The following is a 25,695-nucleotide window of genomic DNA, read 5'->3' on the forward strand; positions in this document are numbered from 1 at the left end:
GGAGTTATTTATTTTATAACTGGAAATTTGTATCTTTCTTTTTTAAAAACATCTTTTTATTGGAGTATAACTGCTTCACAATGGTGTGTTAGTTTCTGCTTTCTAACAAAGCGAATCAGCTATACATATACATATATTCCCATATCTCCTCCCTCTTGCGTCTCCCTCTCCCCCTCCCTATCGCACTCCTCTAGGTGGTCACAAAGCACCGAGCTGATCTCCCTGTGCTATGCGGCTCCTTCCCACTAGTTATCTATTTTACATTTGGTAGTATGTATTAGTCCATGCCACTCTCTCACTTCGTCCCAGCTTACCCTTCCCCCCATCCCGTGTCCTCAAGTCCATTCTCTGCATCTGCGTCTTTATTCCTGTCCTGCCCCTAGGTTCTTCATAACCATTTTTTTTTTTTTTTTAGATTCCATATATATGTGTTAGCATACGGTATTTGTTTTTCTCTTTCTGACTGACTTCACTCTGTATGACAGACTCTAGGTCCATCCACCTCACTACAAATAACTCAATTTCGTTTCTTTTTATGGCTGAGTAATTGTACTGTATATATGTGCCACAGGAAATTTGTGTCTTTTGACCCCTTTCACTCATCACACTTCAAATTACGTTTTTGAACAACTACCAAAATATTATGTAGCTAATTAATATTTTGTTTGTACTTCACCATGTTGCTTCAGGTTTAAGCCATTACTAATAACTTAGGTGATTCAGTCAAAAATATTTATCAAGCTATTTAATAGGAAAAAAATGAGATACTGCCGAGGTGGACAGACGACAGATGACACATGCTTACTAATGATTCCATTTATCTTAATTATACCCACTACAACACTTTTAAAATGTGTATCCTTCAGTACAAAGAATTTAAAGACCACATATACTGTTGGCATAGTCCAAAGTGTTTATTAAACTTTGAAAATCAAAATCATAGCAAGTCATCTGCTTGTGAGCATCTTATCTTAAAATATTCTAACTCATTGAATGGGAGAAACAAAGCTTACAACATAATGTGATTACTTTTAAGGCACAGAAGTAAATTTATTGAATGCTTCCCTAATTAAAAAATAATAACCTAAGTAATGATTATGTCTTCATAATCTGGGATAAAGCTAAAATTCCTCCTTATTCAACAACCTCACATCTTGTAGCTAACATGAGGTTAAATTTCAAACCACACCCTTTCAGAAAGAAAACTGCAAATTTAAGATCTCTAACCTTTGCCAGTCTATTTTAGAACACTGAAAATGTTTTTAGCCTGAACCAGAAGTTTCTCTCTAGAATGCAAGAGCTAAGACTATAAACTTTGTTCCTGGCTTATCGGTTTACATATATGAGGCATTATAATAGTTAGCAACTTATTATCTGCATACCTCAGAAGCTGGTCCCTACAGCTTAGCTGGCATGGGGCTTTAGCCATTTTTCTAATAAGGAATTGTTACCAGGAAATTGAACCTCAGCCTAATCCCAGTTGATCAATATGATAGAATTCCAGGGAACCCTGGTATCTCACTTCTCTTCACAGGGTCTGTTCCTTGCTGCTTGGCTTTCAGAGAAATCAGGCCATTAATTAATACTTTAACGGCGCAGGAGCTGATACTTCTGCTGCAGTGAAGTAGTTCATTCACTTTGGCAAGGTTTTCTCCCCATTCCTTATTTGCAAAAAGCACACCGCCAGGTTAGTTGGACTAGATCATTTCCTGTTTTCAAATTTTTTTGTGTGGGGGAGGGAGGGGATTAAAGTCCTGAATTCTCATCTAAATTAGCTTATGAGAGACATAGTACCTTGCCCAGGATGCTGCGATGCAATCCTACTGGACTTGCAGTTTTGAGAAAGTTTCCTGTGGCCTTGAAACAGTTGGGCCATTAACTGCTGTCAACAAGTTTTCTTCCTCTCCTTGGCACACATAATGGAGGCGGACTGTGGATTAAAGGCTTACGGAATGCACTGAGCTCCTATGTGTGTCTGCACAGCACTGGGCATGTAGACATCTAAGGGTTGGAAGTACCTTCTGGCCAAACTAAGAGGTCAGGTTCAGACTCCAGACCTAAAGATCTGGCCATCTCCAGTGTTCCTAAGTCAGAGATACCTAACCAGCACTTAAGATTTCTGTAATTACTGATGATGGTTTCACTGCTTTACTTTGATATAATGACTAATGGATACAAACTGGTTCCTATCCTGAATTTGTTTCTGGTCACCAACAAATTCAGGATAGGAACAAGTCTGATACCAATGAAGCAAAGACTTTATGTACTGAACAAATTACAGCAAAAAGTGCCTCACAGCTACACAAATTTGGATAATGTGAATTCACATACAAAAATTTATATATAACCAAACGTACTGGCAGCCAAACTCCTGGAATTTGTGGCTGGTTAGCTTGGTAGGCAGACCTACTTTGGTGACTTCATTAATCTTGCCGTGACTCACCTCCGCATTTCACAGGACCGAATTTTTTGTATCCCACTAACACTATCATGGCAGGGTTTGACTGTTGCCCTTAAGAGATTATTTTTAAATTGACTAGCTCGGTAGCATGGATAGGGCTTCCCCGCCCCCTCTGAGTTTCTTAGATTTAAATAAAATGACCATAAGACATGATACTTGAAGCAACAAGAAAACTGAACTACATCAATAGAAGACAAATCCTGATGCAAATTTCTTTCACATATCACTCACTACCACCTCACCAATTTCTCTTGGGGCCTAAGATTTTGTTCAATAGTATCTTTAGTTTAGCTTCTCATATTTACTTGTCAACATCCCAATGCACCACTAGACCAAAGCTTCAAGTACTAAGGCCAGCTATTTAACATGAAGCAGAAAGATTTTCCTGGGTTTGGCCATTTCATCAAGATAATAAGTCCAAGAATAGATAGAGGGGGACATGTGAATGTCTTGGTGACACAGTGAGAATGAATGATTCAGGGACCAGCGACTTGATTCATCTCACACTGAACATTTGAGTCATTCAGGAAAAGTATCTTGTATTTACTTTTTAGAAAAAGGTACATTTTGAATATGCAGAACAGTTTGATTCCATTTTTTTGAAGACATTTGAATGTCAAATCTAGGGCTATATCTGGATTCCATAACACTTGTGTGTGGTGAGGTGTTTTTTTTTAGCACTTCCTAAAATTTTAAAGCATAAAGCAGCAATTACTATACAAAGATAAAAAAGAACTAATACAACCTAAAACCTAAAATCAAACACAAAATTAATCCATGAGGTGACAGAAAGGGATGTTAGCTCTCAGTAAGATCAACATATCTTTTCAACAACCTGGCTAATACTTTGGGGATATTAACATGGTTTCGGTTTAGGCTTCAGGTCATGACTTAGGTCTCACTGTTTTTCAGCTTCAAATTTAGACCTGCCTTGGAGACTGGATGACCAAAATGATATCAGTAACACAAATTCCAAAGATGCTGCATATGTGCCATTGTTTCCTGCCACCCAACCTGAAGTCAAGTCTCCCAAGTAACTCTTCCAGAGTAACCCAAGTAGAGGTAACCACTGGAGCAGCAAACTGATTACCTTAAGAAGTAAAGCAGAGATGTGGCCTACAGAGAACAATCTGGCATCCATCAAGGGAAGGACTCAATGGGATTCTGGGAGGCCCAGACTGCAAAGGCTATTCCCACAAAGGATGACCAGGCTGCAGATACACACAGACACAACCCCTGAGGAAGCACCTACATCTCCTGATCCAGGTATGTACATGAAACTGAGTCACCACCTCTCCAGATCTCAGGTTCTTCTCCTGTAAAAGGAAGGGGCTGCATATTGTGATTCCATAAACATTAACCTTGTCAGCAGTGTTCTCCTCAAAGTGTGGCCATCATATCTGTGGCTTAACTTTAACACAGTCATACATTTAAAAAGGAATTTGACGGTTTATAACAAAATACCTACAGTGATCACCTCTGGATGCAGGTAAATATAGGTGGGTTTCACTTCCTTCTTTTGTGGTTTTCTGAATTTAAAGATTTTTCTATAACAGTATGGATCACATTTATAATTAGAAAAAAAAAAACGATTTTAAAAGTGAATTTTCCTATATTTAAAATAGCAGTTCTCTAATCCAAAACTGATACTATTTTAATTCAGTTAAACCTTCAGAGGATGAGCTCCCTATTCAAAGTGAGGAAAGGGATGGTAAAATGTTGACACTACAATACATTTTTGCAGTGCATGTGGATGACAAAGTTAAACCTGAAATCCTATCTTTAAAATCCGGGGTTGAGATATGCCCACATGTGTACCTATAATGTTCCAGTGATTTCCTGATCGCATCTAAAAAGATTCACTGTACCAGTCCTCTGAAAGGGAAAGAACTGCTCTAAAGTCTTAAGCTAAAGGAAAAAAAAAAAAAAAAAGATGTTTCTTTACCTTTATTGCAATTATCCTAACTCTTTGGAGGGGAGAAGCAAAGGTCCATTTGAAAATCTGTTGAAAGTTATAAATAACTCCTCTCAAAAAAAAAAAAAAAAGTCAAATCTCCTTGATTTTGTTGATTGTTCCTAATATACAGAACTTCAAATGTCTGAATATCTATGCGAATTGTAACTGTATTGAGTTGGAATTCCCCAGAAACAGACCCAAGACAAGGATTGGCGTGCAAGTAATTGACTTGGGAGGTGGACAAGTAAGGTACGGAAGAAAGTGACTACGGGGTACATTAGTGAGCAGGTCACTGCTCTGAGCAAATGGATCTCCCGTCTGCTGGGGACCTCAGGAGCCTGCAGAGGACAGGCCTCAGGGATGTCTCAACTAAGGGGCCAAGAAGCTGGGTTACTAGTCCAGCTCCTGTTAGTTGATGGTTGGGGGCTACTCCTAGGGAAGATAACCTCCTGGCATTTCTGATCTGACCCAACATTGGTAGGAGAGCCTTCAGGCTAGAAGTCCCAGGGGCTTGCAGTAGGAAGCTGTCAGGTCAGAAGACAATGACTTGATGGTGAGTGCCATGGCATGCCGGCAGGGCACAGACAGAATATGCTGTCACCATTAAGTGTAAGAAGAAAAGTGCCCTTATTTAGATTAAAATGCAAACTACAATGTCTACACTTACTGAGTGCCCACTCTGTGCCAGGCACAGTTTTATGATTCTCAGTCCACAATCTAGTGGCAAGACAGCACATAGACAGGTTATTGAAAAATAAAAAAAGCTCTAATAAAAAGATTTAAAAACTGGGGCCAGGGGTTCTTGACACTGGAAGTGGAAAGATTAGCTTCTTCAAAGGGGCTGTAAACGTATGTAACATTTCCTCCAGGAGAACAAAGAAACAGCAGAGATTTCACCCTGATGACAGCCACGAAAACACCACACAGTCTGCCAACTCACAATTTTCTTCAACTCAGAGAGCTGAAACCTCAGAATAACCAACTAACCTGAAGTTAAGGAAAGAGAGGCACCTCCAAGGAGATGGACCTGCTTACCTGGGGCAATGCTGCTGAATGCCGGCAAGAAGAAATGAGCTAGTAAACTGGTAAAGGCTAAATGTGGGCAAGCAAGAGAATACAGAACTCTGCAGGACCACAGACAGGAGGTGAACCCACACTCAGGTTCTTCTACGTGGACCTCCCCAGGTGCCGACATAAAAGCCTGGCCAGAGTCCGGAGACTGCCTCCCACTAGGTGCAGGCCTGGGGAGGAGAACAGCAACTGCCTTGGGAGAGGCACGAAATACCACCTGGATCCTTCTCTCCTATCTCTGCTAGAGAAAAAAGGGCCTTAAACTGCTGAGGGAAGGGCAAAAAACCCTGTGTTCCTTAGGACACTGGTGAAAGCCCACTGTAGCTGGGAATATGTCAGTATAGCGTAGGCATCCTATTCTATGAACAGTTTAACTCAAAAACAGCATGCTTGTTATAAACACAGCTTCCAGACCCTGGTCCCTCCTTCAGCCAGGCCACCAACCTAAGCCTCTTCTCAACAAGCACTATGGAGCCACCCAGGGTAGAGGAATCTCTCAGGGATTTGGAGGGGAAGGAGAGAAAACCATGGCCCAAAAGGGGGCTTTGGTGGAAGAAATGTTTTAAAGATGAAGATGTGAGCCTGATTACGGATGGGGCCAGGAAAGTCAAAGAATAGGATTAATAATGATCAGGGAGTAAGGAGGATGGGTTATAAATCACTTGGCATGAATTTTCTTCTGAATGTTACATCAATGTAGTTGCTTAGACATGCAAGTTTAACTTCTGTTTGAAATAAGGGGGGAAAGCCTACATGAATAGATTCTGGATTAAATTTAGTATCAGATTTAATTTTTACAGTCAAGAACAATTAAATTGTCTGCTCGAATTTTCTGGATCACGAGAGCTATTCACAATGAAATGTCTAACGTTTTGCTCATTGTGAAAAAGGAAAAAAAGCCTTCAAGTGCTGACACGAAAAACTGTGCTTTATTTCAAACTGTGCAAATCACTGCAGTAACAGAAGCTCATCACACATATGAGAGAAGACACACTGGAAGTAAGATTCATCTCTTCTCCTAGTGGATCTGCCATAAGCAGTAGCTTCCAACTAAGTGACAATGAACACCTGTTTTACTATTTCTCCAATCTTATTCATAGTTACAAAATCAGGACAATTTCCTTCTTCTATTAATTGCCATTTATTGAACTAAGCATTATTTCAAAGAAACGAAGCGCTAGTCGTTGAAAAGTAATTCCATTTCAGATACCACATTAAACTTAACAGAGGCATTTAAACATTTTTGATGATTGAAAAATTAAACATGTTTAAATTATTCAGTCTCGCTCTATAGCTAGCCCAAACTTAAATAAATCTTATCACATGGTTTCTAAAAGATATAGAGTAAAAATGTATTCTTCCCCAGCTCTTTCTCTCCTCCAAAAAGCTTTAAGAAGCTCAGCGCAGAACTGAAAATTAAAATGAATCCAATAAAAGTGAATGAAAAATTATCTTCAGACCAACTCTATCAGTTTTAATGTCTTTACAAGCAAACTGAGTCACAGAGAAGGGGCCTGCACACTAGTTATAGCCTATACTTTCCCTATCAGGAGGGTCAATCTCCTAAGCTTCTTAAAAGCAGTAAAAAATGAGACCATAGGATACAGCATAGATTTGTTATATCTTAAATATTAAAAACATGAAATGTCAAGATATATTTATTTAAAGTAACTGAAATTGTATGTCAGGATTTTTCTTTTCTTTTTTTCTGCTCTGAAGCTACTTTATGGAAATTTAAAAATCAGATGAAATTTCTGTGTCTTAGATCAGCATTAAAAGAAAAAATAAGGGAAGGGAGAGGGCTCTGCTTTGGCTTTCCTTCAATTATGAAGCAAGGTGATACTCTGCATACTAAATTAATTCCATTTTGTATGTTGTTTAACTTACTTTGCATACCTACACTTCTATGTGTTCCAGGCAGTTTTTAAATTTAATTTTCGAAGCAAAACTACAAATCAAAGATGTTCAGAGCAACCATTTTCTTTCTCTTACCCCCAGAATCATGGACAAGTTTTAACATAAGCTTCTTGAGGACAAGCACTCTGTTTTATACCTTTGCTGCCCTGACGTGTCTCAGCCTGCGGGCGGAACGCAGGAGAGGAAAAGACTCTGGCAGACTTGAAGGTGCCACACAGATGAAGACAATCGAGCCTCTCTGCAGTCAGTAAGGACATTTCTGGCATCTCTGAGGCTCACCTGCTACTGTAACATCACTTCTAAGAGTGAACGTCCTGAATGTAGGGACTAGGCCTTTCCCAAATCATTTCCATACTCCTTCCCATACCAAGCACTGGGGGCTCTATGATAAATGGTTCTTGACTAGAATTCTCTGAATTCTACTGAAAATTTCAAAAGATAAGCCCAAGTTTTTTTTAACTTGATGAGATTTTTTTTTTAATACACTTGTGAGCATGGTCCCTTCTTTTTTTTAAAATTTTATTTATTTAATTTATTTATTTTTGGCTTCATCAGGTCTTTGTTGCTGTGTGCGGGCTGTCTCTAGCTGCGGCGAGCGGGGGCTACTCTTCGTTGCGGTGCGCGGGCTTCTCATTGCGGTGGCTTCTCTTGTTGTGGAGCACAGGCTCTAGGCGCACTGGCTTCAGTAGTTGTGGCACGCGGGCTTCACTAGTTGTGGCTCACGGGCTCTAGAGCGCAGGCTCAGTAGTTGTGGCGCACGGGCTTAGTTGCTCCGCGGCATGTGGGATCTTCCCGGACCAGGGCTCGAACCCACGTCCCCTGCATTGGCAGGCGGATTCTTAACCACAGTGCCACCAGGGAAGTCCCTTTGATGAGATTTTAAGTGATGAAAAAAATAAGATCACACATTCTTGTACATCAAATGCTTTCCATAATACATTAACCAAATATTAACTCACTACTAAATAACAACTATCTTATTTCAGTATGAAGAACTGAACCACAAACTGAACTTACAGTTTATTTTGATACTTTTTTTATTACTGTGACTCTCTTATAATTTCCTTGCTAGTGAAATGAAGGCAGTATAGTATATCACCTATTTTTACAGAGTTATTAGAAGGATTAAATAGATATTAATAGAAATGCTTTGGAAACTAAAGCTATATCATATTGCTTTGTTAACCAAAAAACATTTACAATTTTGTTATTTTATTTATAATTGGTCACAGCTACTCTCTATACCAGCTGCAACAGAATTTTCTGCAATGACAGAAACGTTTTGTATCTGCCTATTACTATAGCCACTTGTCCTATGTGGCTATTCAGCACTTAAAATGTGGCTAGTGAGGACAAGAAACTGAATTTTTAATTTAAAAATTTAAATAGTCCATGCGGTCAGTAGCTACCAGATTGGACATCACAACTCTGCAGCTTCAAAAACATATAACTTTTCACTGTTTAAAAAAAAAAAAGTTCAAGAGATAAAATTTTATTTGTTTTCTCAGTCGCAGTGTTCACTCTTTTCAACATGGGACAGTACTATATATATATAAAAATAAGAGACAACAACTTAGAGAAGCAAAACCCCACTTAATACAGCTTATTTGGCAAAGGGGTCTTTAAGAACAAACCATCAAAACTTCATTTTGATGTAGCTTATTTGACAACTGAGGTCTCCAAAACATCTAAATGGCATATACCAAAAACTGGCACATACTAGGTGCTTCGCAAATAACTATTAATGAAAGGAGGACACGAGAGACTACCTTTCGTATACATCTCAGCGTTTCTTAGAGGTTGGCCCTACCCACCAACATCACCAGCAGGCACAGCCTCTACTTCCTGAATGAGCTCTACTTGAAATGTGTCACTTGGTAGATAGCAAACATACAAGACAAGGGCCCTGCCTCGAGAGCTACAATCAACTTGGAGGAAAGAGACAAGAGAAAAGTTAATCAGTAGATGTTAACAGTCTAACACAACAACAGAAAAACCACCATGGGGAATTTATCATTAAAAGCCAGAGAAAAGAGACATTTGGAGAAGGAGAGATGACCATCAGCCAGTGGTCTGAGGTCACACACACGAGGAAGGATTTGAACCAGGTCTTGCAGGACTGTGAGGATTGAAACAGACAGCACAGGGAGTCAGGAAACAGTGAGTGGAAACTGGTTTTGCTGATGCAGAAGGTTCAGGAAGGAGAGTAATTAAGGTTTGATTGTGAAGGGCCTTTATTGGTAGGCAGGCTGGAGTCTAAAGCAATCCTGCAGGGTGAAAAATGGGGACTCACTAAAGGTTAGAGTGGAGAGGGATGACTAAGGTTATAAACAAAGTATTTCATTATTCATTTACCCAAAGCAGGCATCTGGTGCTTAATATGTATGTCAGGCACACTGCTAGGTGAGGGTTACAATGACGGCTGTGACACAGTTCTAACCTGGACAGTGCTCACAATACAGCCAGGAACACAGAGAGAGAAATAACTTGAACACTGTGTGACACACATTTGTAGCAGAGTTACATGCAAAGTGCTAAGAAGCACAGGTGGGAAGGTTTAAATCTGCAGAGAAGGGCAAAGGAGGCTTCACCAAGGAGGGGTCATCAAGTTAGACCTTGAAGGGAAAAAACCATGGGCTCACCAGGCAGAGAAGGGCATACTAGTTACCTACAGAAAGCCTTTGGGAAATCTACAATTTGTTGGGAAGATCACACTTCTACAAAATTAAAAGGTGCTGAGGTTGTATCATTCAAATATAGAGAAAGGATCAAATCTTTAAAAGCACAGTGTTGAAGAAGAGTGTTACTGTATAAGCTATGTTTTAGGACTAATTGTGGTCATCACTTGTCTTCCTCAGCTATGATTTCAGAAGACTGTGAATGTTAAAAAACACTGATAAAAATCTTAGACTAAATATAAACAATACAGAACAAGATATAAAACTAATTAAATGATCTGATGGCATTTTAACCATGAAAAGAAACATATTAGACATTCAAGGTAGAAAGGGTATAAAAACAAATCAAATTATCAATTGCAATAATTTTACTTAGACCAGACACAATTTCAACATTTTTCTCTGGCAGAAATTGTACCCAATAATCATGCAAAAAGCAAGGGGAAAACTTGGCGGGGGGGAGGAGGGATGAGAAAACTGTGCTTTAGAAAACATCTTCTCTTCTAGGAAAGAAAGCAGACTCCTTGCCTTTAAAAGTTCCAGGTATGCTTGTTGGCTTCCACCTGACAACCGGATTGATTCCAATCACATACAAGGATACTGTCTTCATTTTAAATCCCTAGTTCACCTGTGAGCATGGTACACAATAAACTTTTGTTTTAAAAGAATATTACTACAATTGTTTACATCATATATAGGTGAAGTTCTGAAAAAACTAACATTAACAATTACATTTTAAAATACAGAATTGTTATTGGAAATTAAATATACCTCCTGTCTAAAACAAAACAAAATATAACAGAAACAAACAAACAAACCCTGAAGTCAAGCTACAAAGTAACTTCATGAATTCCATTTAAAATCAATGATGAGACTAATGTTCATAGCATTATTTACAATTGCCAAGATACGGAAGCAACCTAAGTGCCCATCAGTAAATAAACGGATAAAGAAGATGTGGGGGGCTTCCCTAGTGGCGCAGTGGTTGGGAATCCGCCTGCCAATGCGGGGGACACTGGCTCGAGCCCTGGCCCGGGAAGATCCCACATGCCGTGGAGCAACTAAGCCTGTGCGCCACAACTACTGAGCCTGCGCTCTAGAGCCCGTGAGCCACAATTACTGAGCCTGCGAGCCACAACTACTGAAGCCCATGCGCCTAGAGCCTGTGCTCCACAACAAGAGAAGCCACCGCAATGAGAAGCCCACGCACCTCAATGAAGAGTAGCCCCCGCTCGCTGCAACTAGAGAGAGCCCGTGCACAGCAAAAAAGACCCAACACAGCCAAAAATAAACAAAAAAAATTTTTTAAAAAAAGATGTGGTATATATATATACAGTGGAATACTACTCAGCCATAAAAAAGAATAAAATTTTGCCATTTGCACCAACATGGATGAACTTAGAGGGCATTATGCTAAGTGAAATAAGTCAGAGAAAGACAATGATATCACTTATATATGGAATCTAAAAACATGCAACAAACTAGTGAATATAACAAAAAAGAAGCAGACTCACAGATGTAGAGGACAAACTAGTTCTCTGTATCCAACAGGGAGAGGGAATGTGGGAGGGGCAATATAGGGGTAGGGGATTAAGAGATACAAACTATTCGGTATAAAATAAGCTACAAAGATGTACTGTACAACACGGGAATGTAGCCAATATTTTTTAATACCTGTAAATGGAGTATAATCTTTAAAAATTGTGAATCACTATATTGTACACCTGTAACTTATATAACACTGTCCATCACCTATACATCAATAAAAAAATGAAACAAAATAAAATCAATGATGAGATTCTGCTAAAAATAAGGTAAACTAATAGGAGGCAGTATTTGTAAAATACTCGGTAATAAAAGATAAAAGACTTGGTTTCACAACGTTTTTGTGATTTACCAAAACTATAAATTTAACTTTTAAATTACCGAGGTCACATGTAATTCAGTGTATAATTATAGAAAGGAAGCTTTAAAAATTATAATTTAATCCAGTAATTGCATTCCTGGACATTTATTTCCCTCAGAGAAATATAAACTTGTAACATAAAAACCTGTATACAGATATGTCTAGTAGCTCTGTAAACTGAAAATAAATTCAGATGTCCCTCAAAGTTTAAATGGTTAAAGCTGTGGTACATTCTTATTATAGAGTACTACACAGCAATAAAACAGTAGAGAACATTGATACGTGTAACAACTTGCATGAATTTCTAAAAAATCATGCTGAGGAGACAGATACAAAAAACTCTCAAGTTACATACTGTATGATTTCATTCATGTAACATTCTTGAAATGATGAAATTATATAAGTAAATTATATTTCTATAATGTATAGAAAGAGGACAATTAGTGGTTGCTAGAGATTAAGGAGGGGGTGAGGATGGAAGAGAAGTGGAAGTGTGACTGCAAAAGGGCCACACGAGGACCCTTGGAGTGATGGAAATGTTCTGTATCTTGATGGCATTGATGTCAATATCCAGACTGCGATACTGTTCTATAGTTCCGCAAGCTGTCACCATTGGGGGAAAATGGGTAATGGGTACACAGGATGTGTGTATTATTTCTTATAACTGCATGTTCTGTGAGTTATGAACTGTGAGTTCATCATCATCTCACAATTAAAAGTTTAATTTTTTAAAATTATAATTTACTCAAATTTTATCACAGTGATTACGTGAGGTTGGGGGAGGAACCACCAAAATGTTTGAGTGTTTCTAACTACACTGTTAAAACCAAACAAAGGTTTGCTGCACCCACTACATCAAAAACAAGCTGTGAAACTTCCTGTTTTATGACTATTAATGTTTATGTAATTTTATAGTGCTAATTATGCTTGTATTATTTTAGTAACTTTTTCCTTTGAAAGACTTCATGTGCTTAAAAATGCATCTACTTTTTACCTCAATTCATCAGCTGAATATAACAAAGATATTACTAATTCACAAAAGGCAAGGACACAGTAAGTTTGGTCAATGTTATATGGCCAAAACCTGACCAAGCTTGTCTTGGTGCTTCATAGCTACAGATTAATACTCTGAGAAAGAGCGTACTATGTAAACTCATCTCACCATAGTTATAATCCAGGCAATAATGAATATGAATCAGTCTGTTTAAGATTTTCTAATTAATGTTTTCAGCAAGGAATTTGACATAATTATTTATCTACCAAACTGTATTACAAAGGTAATTGTTTAAATAAGGCAGAATGCAGTTTTTCCATTGAAACATGTACAATAAATAGTTTTGAGCGTCTAAGACCAAACGGTTTACAAAAGTAGTTTACAAAAGGAAAGAGGGATGGTATTAGGCAGGGAGAGGTTTATCCTAGAGTAGAAGGTGAAGGTATGCCAAGATCGGAATTAAAAACCCATTCATTCAGTTAAGGTATCCAGAAAGACTGGAGGTCAAGATTAAGTCATGCAAAAAGACAAAGTCCCTGCTCTCAAGTAGCTCAGGGAAGTAGAAGGACCATAGGAACTTGGAACTGATATACTCCAGTTACATCTTAGGATGATGGATTTATGGATTTATGTTGTTTCTATGGAAAATTGCATTCAAAGTTCTGATCAAGTAACTCAGAAACAATATTTTGGAAGATTGACACCTGCCAATATATTGTCCAAAGATTTCAGACTGACACATATTTTTCATGTGTGGACAGTCTGAGTTAGACATTTAACAGCTGAGTTGCTTATTATTGTTTTTTTTTTAATTTTTATTTTATTATTTATTTATTTATTTTTGGCTGTGTTGGGTCTTCGTTTCTGTGCGAGGGCCTTCTCCAGTTGCGGCAAGTGGGGGCCACTCTTCATCGTGGTGCGCGGGCCTCTTCACTATCGCGGCCTCTCTTGTTGCAGGGCACAGGCTCCAGACGCGCAGGCTCAGTAATTGTGGCTCACGGGCCCAGTTGCTCCGCGGCATGTGGGATCTTCCCAGACCAGGGCTCGAACCCGTGTCCCCTGCATTGGCAGGCAGATTCTCAACCACTGCGCCACCAGGGAAGCCCCTGAGTTGCTTATTGCAGGTCTCAAAATAACAGCAGTTCTTGTGAAAGTCCAATTGGGTTTTCTGATTCCTCTTTCAGTGCTTTTTAAAAACTGACTTTGCGGGCTTCCCTGGTGGCACAGTGGTTGAGAATCTGCCTGCCAATGCAGGGCACACGGGTTCGAGCCCTGGTCTGGGAAGATCCCACATGCCGCGGAGCAGCTAGGCCCGTGAGCCACAACTACTGAGCCTGCGCGTCTGGAGCCTGTGTTCCGCAACAAGAGAGGCCGCGACAGTGAGAGGCCCACGCACCGCGATGAAGAGTGGCCCCCGCTCGCCGCAACTAGAGAAAGCCCTCGCACAGAAACGAAGACCCAACACACCCAAAAAATAAATAAATAAATAAATTTATATTAATAAATAAATAAAGCACCCAACTCAGTGGTTTAAAAAAAAAAAAAAAAAAAAAAACTGACTTTGCTGCTTATTCAGTCATTGACAAATTGACAATAAGTGGAAAATTCCCGTCAGTGCATCAGTCTGAGGTTCAAGGTAAGATTCAATGAGACCATTTATTCTAGCAGATGTCTCAAGAGATTTTCAAAACATTCTTCTGTTTATTCATAACAACAAAAGGGAGTATTTTCGATAATAGATAATAAGTTTGGACTTATAAGGCATATAAATTGTATAAAGAATAAAGAAAAGCACAAAACACAATAAACCAAAGTAGTGCTACATGAAAACGAAAAAAAGAACTTACTTAAAATGGCAGGTCTTAAGGCATAAATTATGGTTCTTCATAAATAATGCATTTTCATTGTGATCAATTATTTTACATAGGCTATGAGGTAAAGTACTTCAAGAAATATAAACCAAATAATCAAGTTCATGATTAAAGCCTTTTCTAAAATCACTACCTAATTACTGGTAGGGAGCACTTTTTCAAATGCAGGCTTTTTCCAAAGAAAGCCACTGACAGTGGTTAACGCAGCTGTCTATCTAGATTCTGGTAACGTATCACATAACACACCTAAAAAGTAGGTTTAGCTAAAACCTAGTGAATACATAGTCATTTTACAGCTCATCCTTAATACTTACAGAACAATTTTGCATGTTTATTTATATACCAAAGTTTTCTAGAACAATTTTTTCCAGTTCATGTGTATTATCTTTACCAACTAAATGGTAAAATTAATCACAGCTTCCTCAAAGATGGAGACTCTGAATACTGAATTCAACATAGACTATAAAACTCCCTAGGGAGACTCATCTTTTGGCCATGAGGCCTAGCACTGAGTCTCATACAGAGCAGGGGACAAATGAATGATGACTAAATGGAACCAAAATGAATCATGTATCTTTTTAAATAAGTGGTATATAAAACAGAACACAATTCTTCACACACAGTAGGACTCCAGCAAATATCTGAAGTGCTAATTGTGTTCAGTCCCCTCACTTGGATCCCTGGTGGTACTTAGGACTAAGAAGTTATTCTAACTAGATTAGTCCTTGTTCCCCATTCAATCCAGGTTGCAGGTGCCAGACAATATGATGAACCTCACTGCAACGTAGTTATTACTGGTTTCCACTTTGAGTGTTTACAATTCTCTTGAAGGTATAGAAACTTAAGAGCCTGTTCAAGTGTTTACTTTGATCATACTGAGAATTCAATCAATAGTGCATATATTAGTAGCATAATTGATTCTCCTTTTTGAAAATAATGTACTTATTGTATTAGCAAAGGGAAACAGTCAATCTCAATATTTTTAAACTACTGTATATGGAGGTATACATATGTAAGTTCTATAGGAATTTTTCCCCCTTTGTACGGGAGAGCAGGATCTAGGAGAAAATCTCTTTGCTGGAGTTTTTAATTGCTTAAAAACAAAAAAACAAAAAAACAGACACAAGAGCACAAATCTAAGTAAAATATCATCCTGTTGAAATACGCTGCAATTTCTTAACACTGGTTGGTTGGCCATGCACTAAAAAACCAGAGTTAAATGAAACGACCTATATTCTATAATAAGATATAGATCAATGAGTTCTGTTTATGGAAAAGCAACAGTTTTTCCAGAGGAACAACTCTGTCTCAGTTGCTTAATTTCTTTGAGAACAAATCAAACCTTTCAGGGGAAATCGAACCAAAGCAAATGGTAAGTGGACCTTTCTCATTTTAACAAGACCAGTCCCATCTAACCACCACCTAAATTAACTTCCCTTCTATTTCTATCCAACTTCTGGAAAATTTAGCCTCAACAAGGGCTTAAGCCTCAAATGTGCACAGCAGACTGGTTTGTTAACAAATGAGTCCAAGAAGATAGGCACTAACTCAACCATTATGGGGACAAATGTTTGTCTGGCTGCAACATTTATATTTTTAGAAGCTGAGCGTTTCATATGTATAACTTCAATTTTCTCCCCTTACCCCAGAGGGTAAATTGTAATAAATTCTTGAGAAGACAGTACATTCTTGCTGAGGAAAAAATACAACAGAATGAGAAGGCTGGCTGTGCTAAGAGAAGTGAAATATAAGTACTACAAGGACTCTAGAGAGCATCTGGTCCAACACCTTCATTTCATAAGATGAGAAAACCAGAGCCCAGAGGAGTTAAATGGCTTGCTCATGGCACACCCACCAGCTTCGTAATACGGCCAGGTCTAGGACTAGAGACTGTATCTATTAAACCACTGTCTTCTGGTTTACATCAAGTATTTTCCAAACTTTTCTTCTAGTTTTTCTTGCTTTGGTAGTTTCCTAACAATTTCAAGTGTGAATTTCAGAGAGAAAAGGCAGCTTAAAGAGTTTATTTACAACATGCATTTTAGTCCATAATTGGTTAACACTAACACTTTCTTCACATGTTGACTAGCAAAGACATTTTATAAAATGACTACCACTTAGAATTACAAATGCAATAGTTGCATACACATTTAAACGGTATGTTTTACATTTTGCAAGTGTATAATACTATCAGTCTTTACCTTTTAAACGTAACAGTTTATTAAGATGTGTTTACCCAACCTCCTACACGTTAGTGGTGTTTACATGCCTCTAAGTACTGCCTGCCGAACAAGGTCTAACTTCCCTATTTTAAAAAGGCCCTTAGTTGATTTATTTTGCTGGATTCTCTTCATTAAAAGCAATCTCTTGCAAACTATCAAGCTCATAATAATTTTTCTTCAGTAGTTTATTTCTTCCCCGCAAGATCCTATTTAGATTCATAATCATATTGACTAAGATCACAGAAAACAAGCCAGTAATTTGCCTGGCATATAGTAGATGCTACAGAAAGCATCATTAAGTACCACAATGTAAGAATAAAAACGACTTAAATGTATTAAGAGCTGGCCCTAAGCCAGGCCCTGTTGTAAGTGCTTTACATGTATTAACTCATTTAGTCCTCACAACAACAATATGAGGTGGATAGTTTTGTCATTCTGTTTTACAGATGAGCAAAATGAGATCCAGAGAGATTAGATAATTTACCAAGTTACACACCTAGCAAACAGAAGAGGCAGAATTGAACCATGACACTCTGGCTGCTAACTACAACACCTCACTGCCTTATAATGACACTTCTCACGGGCTTCGCTCTGTGTGAAGGTAAAATCCCAAAGACTTTCCCTGGTCTAAAGAACCTTGGTTCACCTTGAACCGGGGTGGGGGTAGACAGAGACCTTAAAAACATTATATGGTTTATTCCCTTCCCCTCACTTCCCAAAATTATACTGTTAAAGAAAAAAAAGCTATTTAAGATGAACATGAAGGAGATTCGAAAGTCTCAAAAGAGAACCCCAACTTCCTGTTGTTATGATTTGGAGTAGAAGGGAAAATAGGAATGATTATAAACAGCAATGCTTATGAAACCTTTTTTCTTAAAACAAAAACCAAAAAAACCCTGAGAACTTTGGGAACCTTGAGTTGAAATATATCTTAGATCAGTGCAATCCAAACCCTGCACTTTTAAAAGTAGGAAGCTGTAACCCAAATATGAAATGGTTTGTGGAGGTCATAAGGTTTAATGGCAGATCTCCTAATTTCTGGCTTAGGGTGCTTTTCACCTCCTTCTCATGTTTGCAGTTAAAGAGAGAGCTTACAGTGGACCAGAATTTCAGATACCACCTACCCACTGTTTTAAAAGTCTATTTGTAAATGGGCTGTGGGTGTCCATGAAAAATTATATTCCAAGTTCCGGGCCAGGCCCCCAAAGCCTGCATGGTACTCTGATAGCCCCTCTTCAACCTCACATTTTACATAACTTTCATAAAAATATAATCATTTTTATGACAAAAACCCACATCTGCTCTAAATTCAACCTGGAACACTAGGCACCAACTTCTATATTCTATGTAAGTTGTCCCTGAAAGGGGGCTTTTTCTACCTCTCCAAGCAGACAGATGCATTGGTAGTGGTGGTGGTACGTGCGTGTTGGAGCGGGCAGGGACGACACAGGGATCCAGATTAGGGAAGAGCAGAATAAACAACCTTGGATGTTTGTAACTCACTAAATTCACACTGAATAAGACAATCACTATAGAAGTTAAACATGCCTTGGCTGTTGACGAGAAAAGGGTTACTGGTTCCCCTGACCCTCTCCCTCCCCATCCTTTATTTGTGAGTTCTGGACTTTGTGAGGGCTATATTGTATATCAGCCTACAGGGATTGGCATCTAACCAATCATCAGGCATTATTCAGTTCATGAAAAATGCTTCACAATGATATGACTTAAAATAATTCATACACTTCCATATTTTAATTTATGTATTTTATAGTATTAAAAATGCACAGTGCAATCTCTAATGACATTTTATCACCTGCAATGAATCACTATATATGAATCATAATAAACTATAATATTATCAAGACTATGAATAATGAAATGATCAGCAATGTAGCCAACATTTATTGGTATATCAAATATATTGGTATATCAAATTTATTTTAATAAATAAATTTATCAAATAAATCTAACTTATAATTTAAAAAAAACCTCAGACCAATGACAAATGGAATGTCTATAGCAATCTAAGTTTAACTGAAGAGCACCATTATGTAATATCCCCAATCTAGTTATGGTAACATAGCCTCCAAAAGATGAAGATAATTCCACTGAATTATTGAAGTGACAGTGGGAGCAACTTTTGAATGCTGTACAACTTCTCAACTGAAACCAGTAAGCACGTGAATTACTGCTGTTTGTGACTTAGGGCCTGATGCCCTTACCCTAGAAGAAGTCTGTTACTTTTCACTGCTGGGCGTCAAACTGACTTGCTAACTGTTATCATCACTAACTGGAAGTGTACAAAGCCTTACATCCGGTTTTACTTTGTCTGTCTCCGTCTCTCTCTGTTTGCAGCTATTTGTAGTTACATTTTGGGCATGAAGCAGTTGCTTAATATTCCTAACATATCCAGTCTGTTGGTGTTGTGAATTAGATTCTTCTTCCCCCTTCAGTGCAGGAAAAGCACTATAAAACCATTTAACACATTGAGAAAGTAATTATCTCCCAGTACACTGACGGTGTGAAGGCAACTTCCCAAAGTGACATGTAATTCCGTGGATGATTAAGCCCTAGAAGAACCCTAGAAGAACCTCTACTTACATCTTCCAGTTAAAAACAAAGGAATACTGTCCATTTTAAGGTGAACCAAATTATGGGCATACCTCTTGACTGGAACAGAAAACCAAATTTAGCTTATGGAGCCTTCTCAAAATACCTTAACATTTCAAAGTAGTAAGGTGAGGCACTGGACTTAAATGATCGGCATCATCCAGGGTGTGAAAATCCTCTATTTAAATCAACTCCTGGTCAACAGCAAGGAACTAACTCAGCTTGAAAACTGGCAATAACTGGATTTTAAAACTTAAATAAATTTTTAAGTTTTAAATTAAATTTACTCTCCCAATTTGTATAGAAAACAAAGAAAACTGCAATTCCTACTTAATACAGACAATCCAGCTACTCAAGGTCATAAATTGCTAAAGCTTTTATTGAACTCAGTTTGGTAGTAGTTTCCTCAAATTCAGATTGTGTCAGAACTACTCACATAATTAGATTTGGTTTATTCAGCCTGTAAATGCAGCAACAGCCCTTTTTTTCCCCCCCTGGATGAACGTCAGCTGCTCCTACTTTCTGCTTACCTTCTCTCATGCTTTTCCATCACCACCGTGGCTCCTCTATCTCCCTCCGAAAACAGTACAGGTAAGAATTCAGATAACTGGACGTTTCGTCCCCCAAGTTAGAATCTTCTACATCATACATAAGACACGAAATGCAGCTACCTTCTCTTATGTAATAGTGGGATTGGGGAGGGAACGCACTCTGATTGAAACAGTTTATGTCATTTTACTGTGAATGATCACCAGTTTCAAAACTTCCTCCCTTCAAATATCTATAACAAATAGAATATATTTCTAACTGAAAGCCTACCTTTACTTGAAGCATGTAAAACTATTTGTACAGCCAATCACACACACTCTCACACACACACACACACACACACACACACACACACACACACACACACACACACACACACACACACATTCTCTATATACCTGAACGGGCTATTTTGATTTCTAATGTGGCAGAGAAACTCAATGTGTTTTTACTTTCTAATCTTCACATCAAATCAAATATGCACGTGTTAAACTCTGCTGTGAGGACTGTGTTACATAAGTTTCCTGTGGGCATCTCCAAACACTTCCCAATATCCTACACAGTGTTACTAACTCTAATTTAGAGCTAAATCTCTCAATTAGAAGGTCCACTAATTATGAACATACCTGAAAAACAATGTAGCAGCCGAAAGACACAACCTTACCCAGCACAAAGTTTTTTTCTTTTCTATTTTTCCTTTCCATTGGGTCCTTAACTAAATAAAAGGCTCTCATCTTATACTTTTCAATGCCCTTGATCCCTACACAGTAGTGTTAGAAGACAGCTGGACAATCAACTTATTATTTTCCTGAATCTGATACAAAATAGCCAAGTGTGGAGAGGCTTATAGTAAATTCAACCTCCAAAGAAAATTGTGTCAAATAAAAGCACACATAGCATGCTTTTCCAAATCCAGAAACACTTATTTTGGACATCAATTGTTCTTATTTTCATGTTACCATTTTCCGTAACTGTTTCACAGGTACCAGAAATGAGGATACTTTCTACAGTAATACACTACATTTAAAAAGAGAAGCAGTCTTCTACTTTACCTTTTAAGATAAGAGAATCTAAGCCCAATTCTAGAAAAGGAACTTGTCAAAAATTTGCTTTTCTGCATTAAGGAAAATAAAATTTGATTGAAACTGTATACTAATCATTTTGGATTTTACACATAATTACCATTCTTTAAAAGTTGCAGAGCTGTATTTTTATTTTTCGGTCAAACTTGGGAACAAATAAAGAAAGAACTGTGACCTCAACTAATAAATTACATCTTGAAATATATATACACAATCTTGTAGTACCCATGTTACTTCCAATGGTAACTGACACGCCCTGAACTGAACTGTGCCAGACAGTCCTATCTGTCCCATCGCTGACCAAACACTGCTTCTCTGTTTCTATTCATTAGGTATTATAAGAGGTCCAAACACAGCCCAGTATGCAAGGAAAAAATTACAATTTTTATGACAGCAAACTGATGCATTCAAGTTCTTTCTTGAAGTACATCCCCGTCCATGAGCATTAACAGACATTTTTTGATAGAGCTAAAATTACGTTGGCTGCAAGCTTTTTACTCTAAGAACCTTCGGCACCCTTCCCTGCAGGTTTTCAAAAAACCCTCGTAAAAGTCAGGCACTATTCAAACCTTGCAAACCAAACTTGCCAAGAACCTCGTGCAATTATCTATAACCTTGGCTACACCGCCATCGGCCCGAAATTCACGGTCCTGGAGACCAATGCACCAAAATCCCAGAAGAAAGGCTAGCTGAAGCCCGACCTGCCGGGCTTCCTCTCCGCCGCCCTCTCTGCCGGCATGGAGAAAAGCAAGGGGAGGAGAGGAGTGGAGCGAGGCTCACCAGCTCCGAAGATGCTCCGGTGACCTCTGGCTGCTCGGCGAGAGCTGGACCGGGAAGGCGCTAGTTCTGCCGCGGCGGGTCGTGTGGACTATGCCCCTGGTGCATTCCTCGCATTCCTGCACAATCTGTCGCCAGCCGAGGAGCCCGCGGTGCACGTTCCCCCCGGACACACACACCTGCTTATTGCTGCGCCCCGCGCGGCCACGGCCGCCGCGGCGCCTCTACTGCCCGAGCTCGCTGTCGCACTCAGCCAACACGCAGCCAAATCTCGGCCCAGCCGCTCACCCCCTAGCTTCCCGGGGGGGGGGGGGGGAAGGAGAGAGGCCTGAGCAGCCCCAGCGGCGGGCAGGGACACTCGTTCCGCCGGAGGGGGGGCGGGTGGGAGGCTGCCGCAGCTCCTCTTCAACTCCTGGCAGGGAGAGAAGGAAGCGGCAGCGCAAGAGGGCAGCCGAGGAAGCTTGGGGCTGGAGAACCGGGAGGGGTGGAGCGTGAGGATAGGCGGTGAGGGGAGAGGGGCGCACTGGACTGGGCGGTGGGCAGGACCGGCAAGGAGCGCGGGGCTCAGAGGGCAAACACAAGACCGTACAGGCAGAAGAGACGTGGGAGGAAGGGGAGGGGGCCAAGAAGCGGGAGTTGGGGCTGGAGAGAGGGACGGACAGCCCCGAGGGCTGGAGAAGGCGGGCGCCCAGGGGTGTTGGGGGCGCGGAGCAGCGTGCCAGGCGGGCAGGAGCTGGGAAGCCTCCGGGCAGACGTCCAGGAGGGCTCGGCGTGGCGCTCAAGTTTGGGGCTGGGGGCCCTAGATCCAAGAAGGCCAACGTGGGGAGGGGTCGTGCGCGGCATGTAGGGGATACCGGGGGAGAATAATCGCAGGGAAAAGCAAATGGAGGGTGAAACTTGTGCGCCTGCCGGGGGGAGGGGAGCAGGCAGGCGAGTGCGGGCAGAAACACGAGGCGGGGCAGGAAAGCCGAGGCGGCCGCGAGGCGGTGGGGACGGAGTAACGGGAGGGAGGCGCCCGTCCCCGTCTCCCTCCCTCCCTGCCCCGCGCCCCTCGCAGGCAAGTCTTGGCTCCGGCGCGGCGGGGCGACGGCCGGGGGTCTCGTGGGCAGAAGTCTCCGCGCCCTCCCGCGAGCCCGCACACTTACTTTCCAGGTTAGGCAGCAGCCGTCGTCGCTCCGGGGATCAGGAACATCGGCGCCGAGGGGTCGCCGCTGCGGCACCCGAAAAAATTAAAAAAGTGCCGCGGCCGAGCGGCTGCCCGCCCCTCCCTCCCCCTCCCGCCCCCTACCCCAAAGCGGCTCGCCCACCACCCCCGACGGCGGCGGTGGCCAACTTGCCCCTCTACCCCTTGCCCATGGTGCCGCCTCCGCGGCCGGCGTCGACGCGGACTCAGCCCCGGAGCCCCCTCTACTGCCCAGAGGCCGCCGCCACCCGCCCAGCCGCCAGCCCGCCTGCCCAGCCAGCCCCAGGCTCCCGGGAACGTCAGCACGCCGCCGTCTCCGGACCTGTTCCCTGCCAATCCCATTGGTCGGAAGGAAAAGGCTGGCCCTCCCCATTGGCCCGGCCCTCATATTGAACTGACCAATGGGAACTGAGGTTTCAGGTCGCCATAGAGACCGATGCTGTTAAGAGCTAGAGGGCCTGGAAACGACGAGGAGTAAGGATGAAGGTATCTCTGGCTTTGGGCGCGGGAGGGGGAGGGGGAAAGAACTACCGGGGGATTCCCGAGTGCTGGCTCTGAAATTGGGGCAGCTTTCGCTTTGCCTTCCTGGCAACAGCAGCTGTGCATGGTAGGGTTTGTCCGTCGCGTCAAAGGCAGGGACAGCTGAGCCCCTATACGAATCCTTGAGAGCCTGGGAGTGGGCGTTTCACTTTTCCTGCGACTGGGGAGTCCCTCAGGCTCTGCCCTTTGACCTTAGACATGTGTACAGCTTCTGCTTCTCCAGGTGAGTTTGCACCCCATCCTTTAAATCATTGCTTCTTCCTGACGTCAGTGATCCACATGAATTCTACTTGTTCTTCCCAACCACTCCCCCTTCCCTGGGGTGGATCTTGCCTCAAAATTTGGGGTCTAAAGACTTAAAGGAGACTCAAAGATGATTTCCTTTGGATGATATTTTGATGAGGAAACAGGCTGACGTATTGTATGATGGATGTCATTGAGTCAATGCATGAGATAATGTGTTCCCCGCTTCCCAGAGAAAACCTCTAATCTCTCCATTGAAGGATATTTATTAAACACCCATCTGTGTGTGCATTCTGCACTATTAGCTTGACAGGTACATGGTCTTTCCCCTAAGAGTTTACAGGGTTGGGAAAGACACAGGTGATAGAGTTGATCCTGCATGTCTTTTGATGATTTCACAAGAGAGTAAAGGAAATAGATTACAGTTGATGGATTTTGTTTTCTAGGTATTTTCCAGTTTATCTCTAAATTTGATAAAGAAATTAACTGAGACATGGAATCACAAAAAAATCTTGAACTTTAATTACAAGTGCTTTGCTTTCATTTAAAGTCACTTTGTTCTAGTTTGTCAATACCAATTTTTTTTGTAAATAAGTTTCATATTTAGATACTAGCTATTAAAGTAGGACTTCATGAACATATTAGGCTTTTAAGCATATTGCCTATGATATAATCACTGATATTCTTATGTTCCTTCTTTTTGGTGATTTTGCCATTTTTATACTAATTTCTTTAGAAAGAAGACTGTGTTTATGTTATTGCCCTTCAAGTTGGAGGGACCATATTGTGTGAAAATGCTGATAGGATTTTGGAAATTACAAATATTTTGTTGAGAGGAACAGATTAATATGTGTGCAAGCTACATATGTCTAACTACTGTCCTGAATTTTAAGTTGGATAACATGCTTTGCTTTTGGTTTTTATCTTACCATAATTGAAAATTACAAAAATAGATAAGAATTGTTAACCTGGTACCTTGATTAGAAAAACATCTTTCAAAAAGAAAAAGAAAAGGAAAACATCTTTCACAATTTGTAGTAAAATTGAACATCGTTGATAATCCTATGCAGGGTGGGACTGTGGAACAAAACAGCTGAACATGAGTGTTCCCCCTAAATATTTCCAGAACTGGGAAGAAATCAGAATTGGAAAAACCTTGGAGTGCTGTCTCTTGCCTTGCCATCATGGAAATTAGCTCATCATGCTTTCAATTTCTTCCTTTTGCTTTCTTTTTGGTGTTTGTTTATAGGAGAATAGAAAAAATGCACATTTTTATGAATAAGACTCATATTTAATGTACTCACAATATACCAGTGACTTGGTTTGTTTTTTTTTTTTTTTATAATCATGGAAGATGTGTCGAGTGGAAAGGAAAACATTGATATTTCCTTTTTCCTTGCCTTAGGCTAGCAAAGAAAGAAGAAAACAAGAACTAACTGATTTTTTTTACTCCAGTAATCTTTTCTTTTTGCATTTTTCTCAGATCACATGTTTGATGAGTATTTTGATATTGTGTATTTCATGTTTGTAATAATTAAAATGTTACTAAAATCCACCATGAAAAATGTCCCTTAAAATGTTGTCAATCAACATTATTATTATTATTGGTCATTCTCATGCTTCAGTGAAAGGTT

General features: G+C 40.2%; 2 protein-coding genes across 14 annotated transcripts in view; one reads left to right on the plus strand and one right to left on the minus strand.

Annotated features, from left to right (window-relative positions):
• The window catches only part of PKP4 (plakophilin 4), a 245,133-nt gene extending 221,775 nt beyond the window's left edge, over window positions 1–23,358 (minus strand). For 12 of the 13 annotated variants that reach the window (XM_068545071.1, XM_068545068.1, XM_068545069.1 and 9 more), the window contains exon 1: window positions 23,241–23,358. The gene's annotated coding sequence lies outside the window, so the exon portion shown is untranslated. Of the gene's footprint in view, window positions 1–22,098; window positions 22,387–23,240 lie in introns of those variants that run through there. The other variant, XM_068545063.1, reaches the window with a different exon arrangement.
• Window positions 23,359–23,935: 577 nt separating this feature from the next.
• CCDC148 (coiled-coil domain containing 148) overlaps window positions 23,936–25,695 on the plus strand; it is a 292,077-nt gene continuing 290,317 nt past the window's right edge. The window contains exon 1 of the mRNA XM_068545079.1: window positions 23,936–24,041. Coding sequence (XP_068401180.1) covers window positions 24,017–24,041 — 25 coding nt within the window. The 5' untranslated portion in view covers window positions 23,936–24,016. The remainder of the gene's footprint in view (window positions 24,042–25,695) is intronic.

Source organism: Eschrichtius robustus, chromosome 5, assembly GCF_028021215.1.
Source record: "Eschrichtius robustus isolate mEscRob2 chromosome 5, mEscRob2.pri, whole genome shotgun sequence".
NCBI classification, from domain to species: domain Eukaryota; kingdom Metazoa; phylum Chordata; class Mammalia; order Artiodactyla; family Eschrichtiidae; genus Eschrichtius; species Eschrichtius robustus.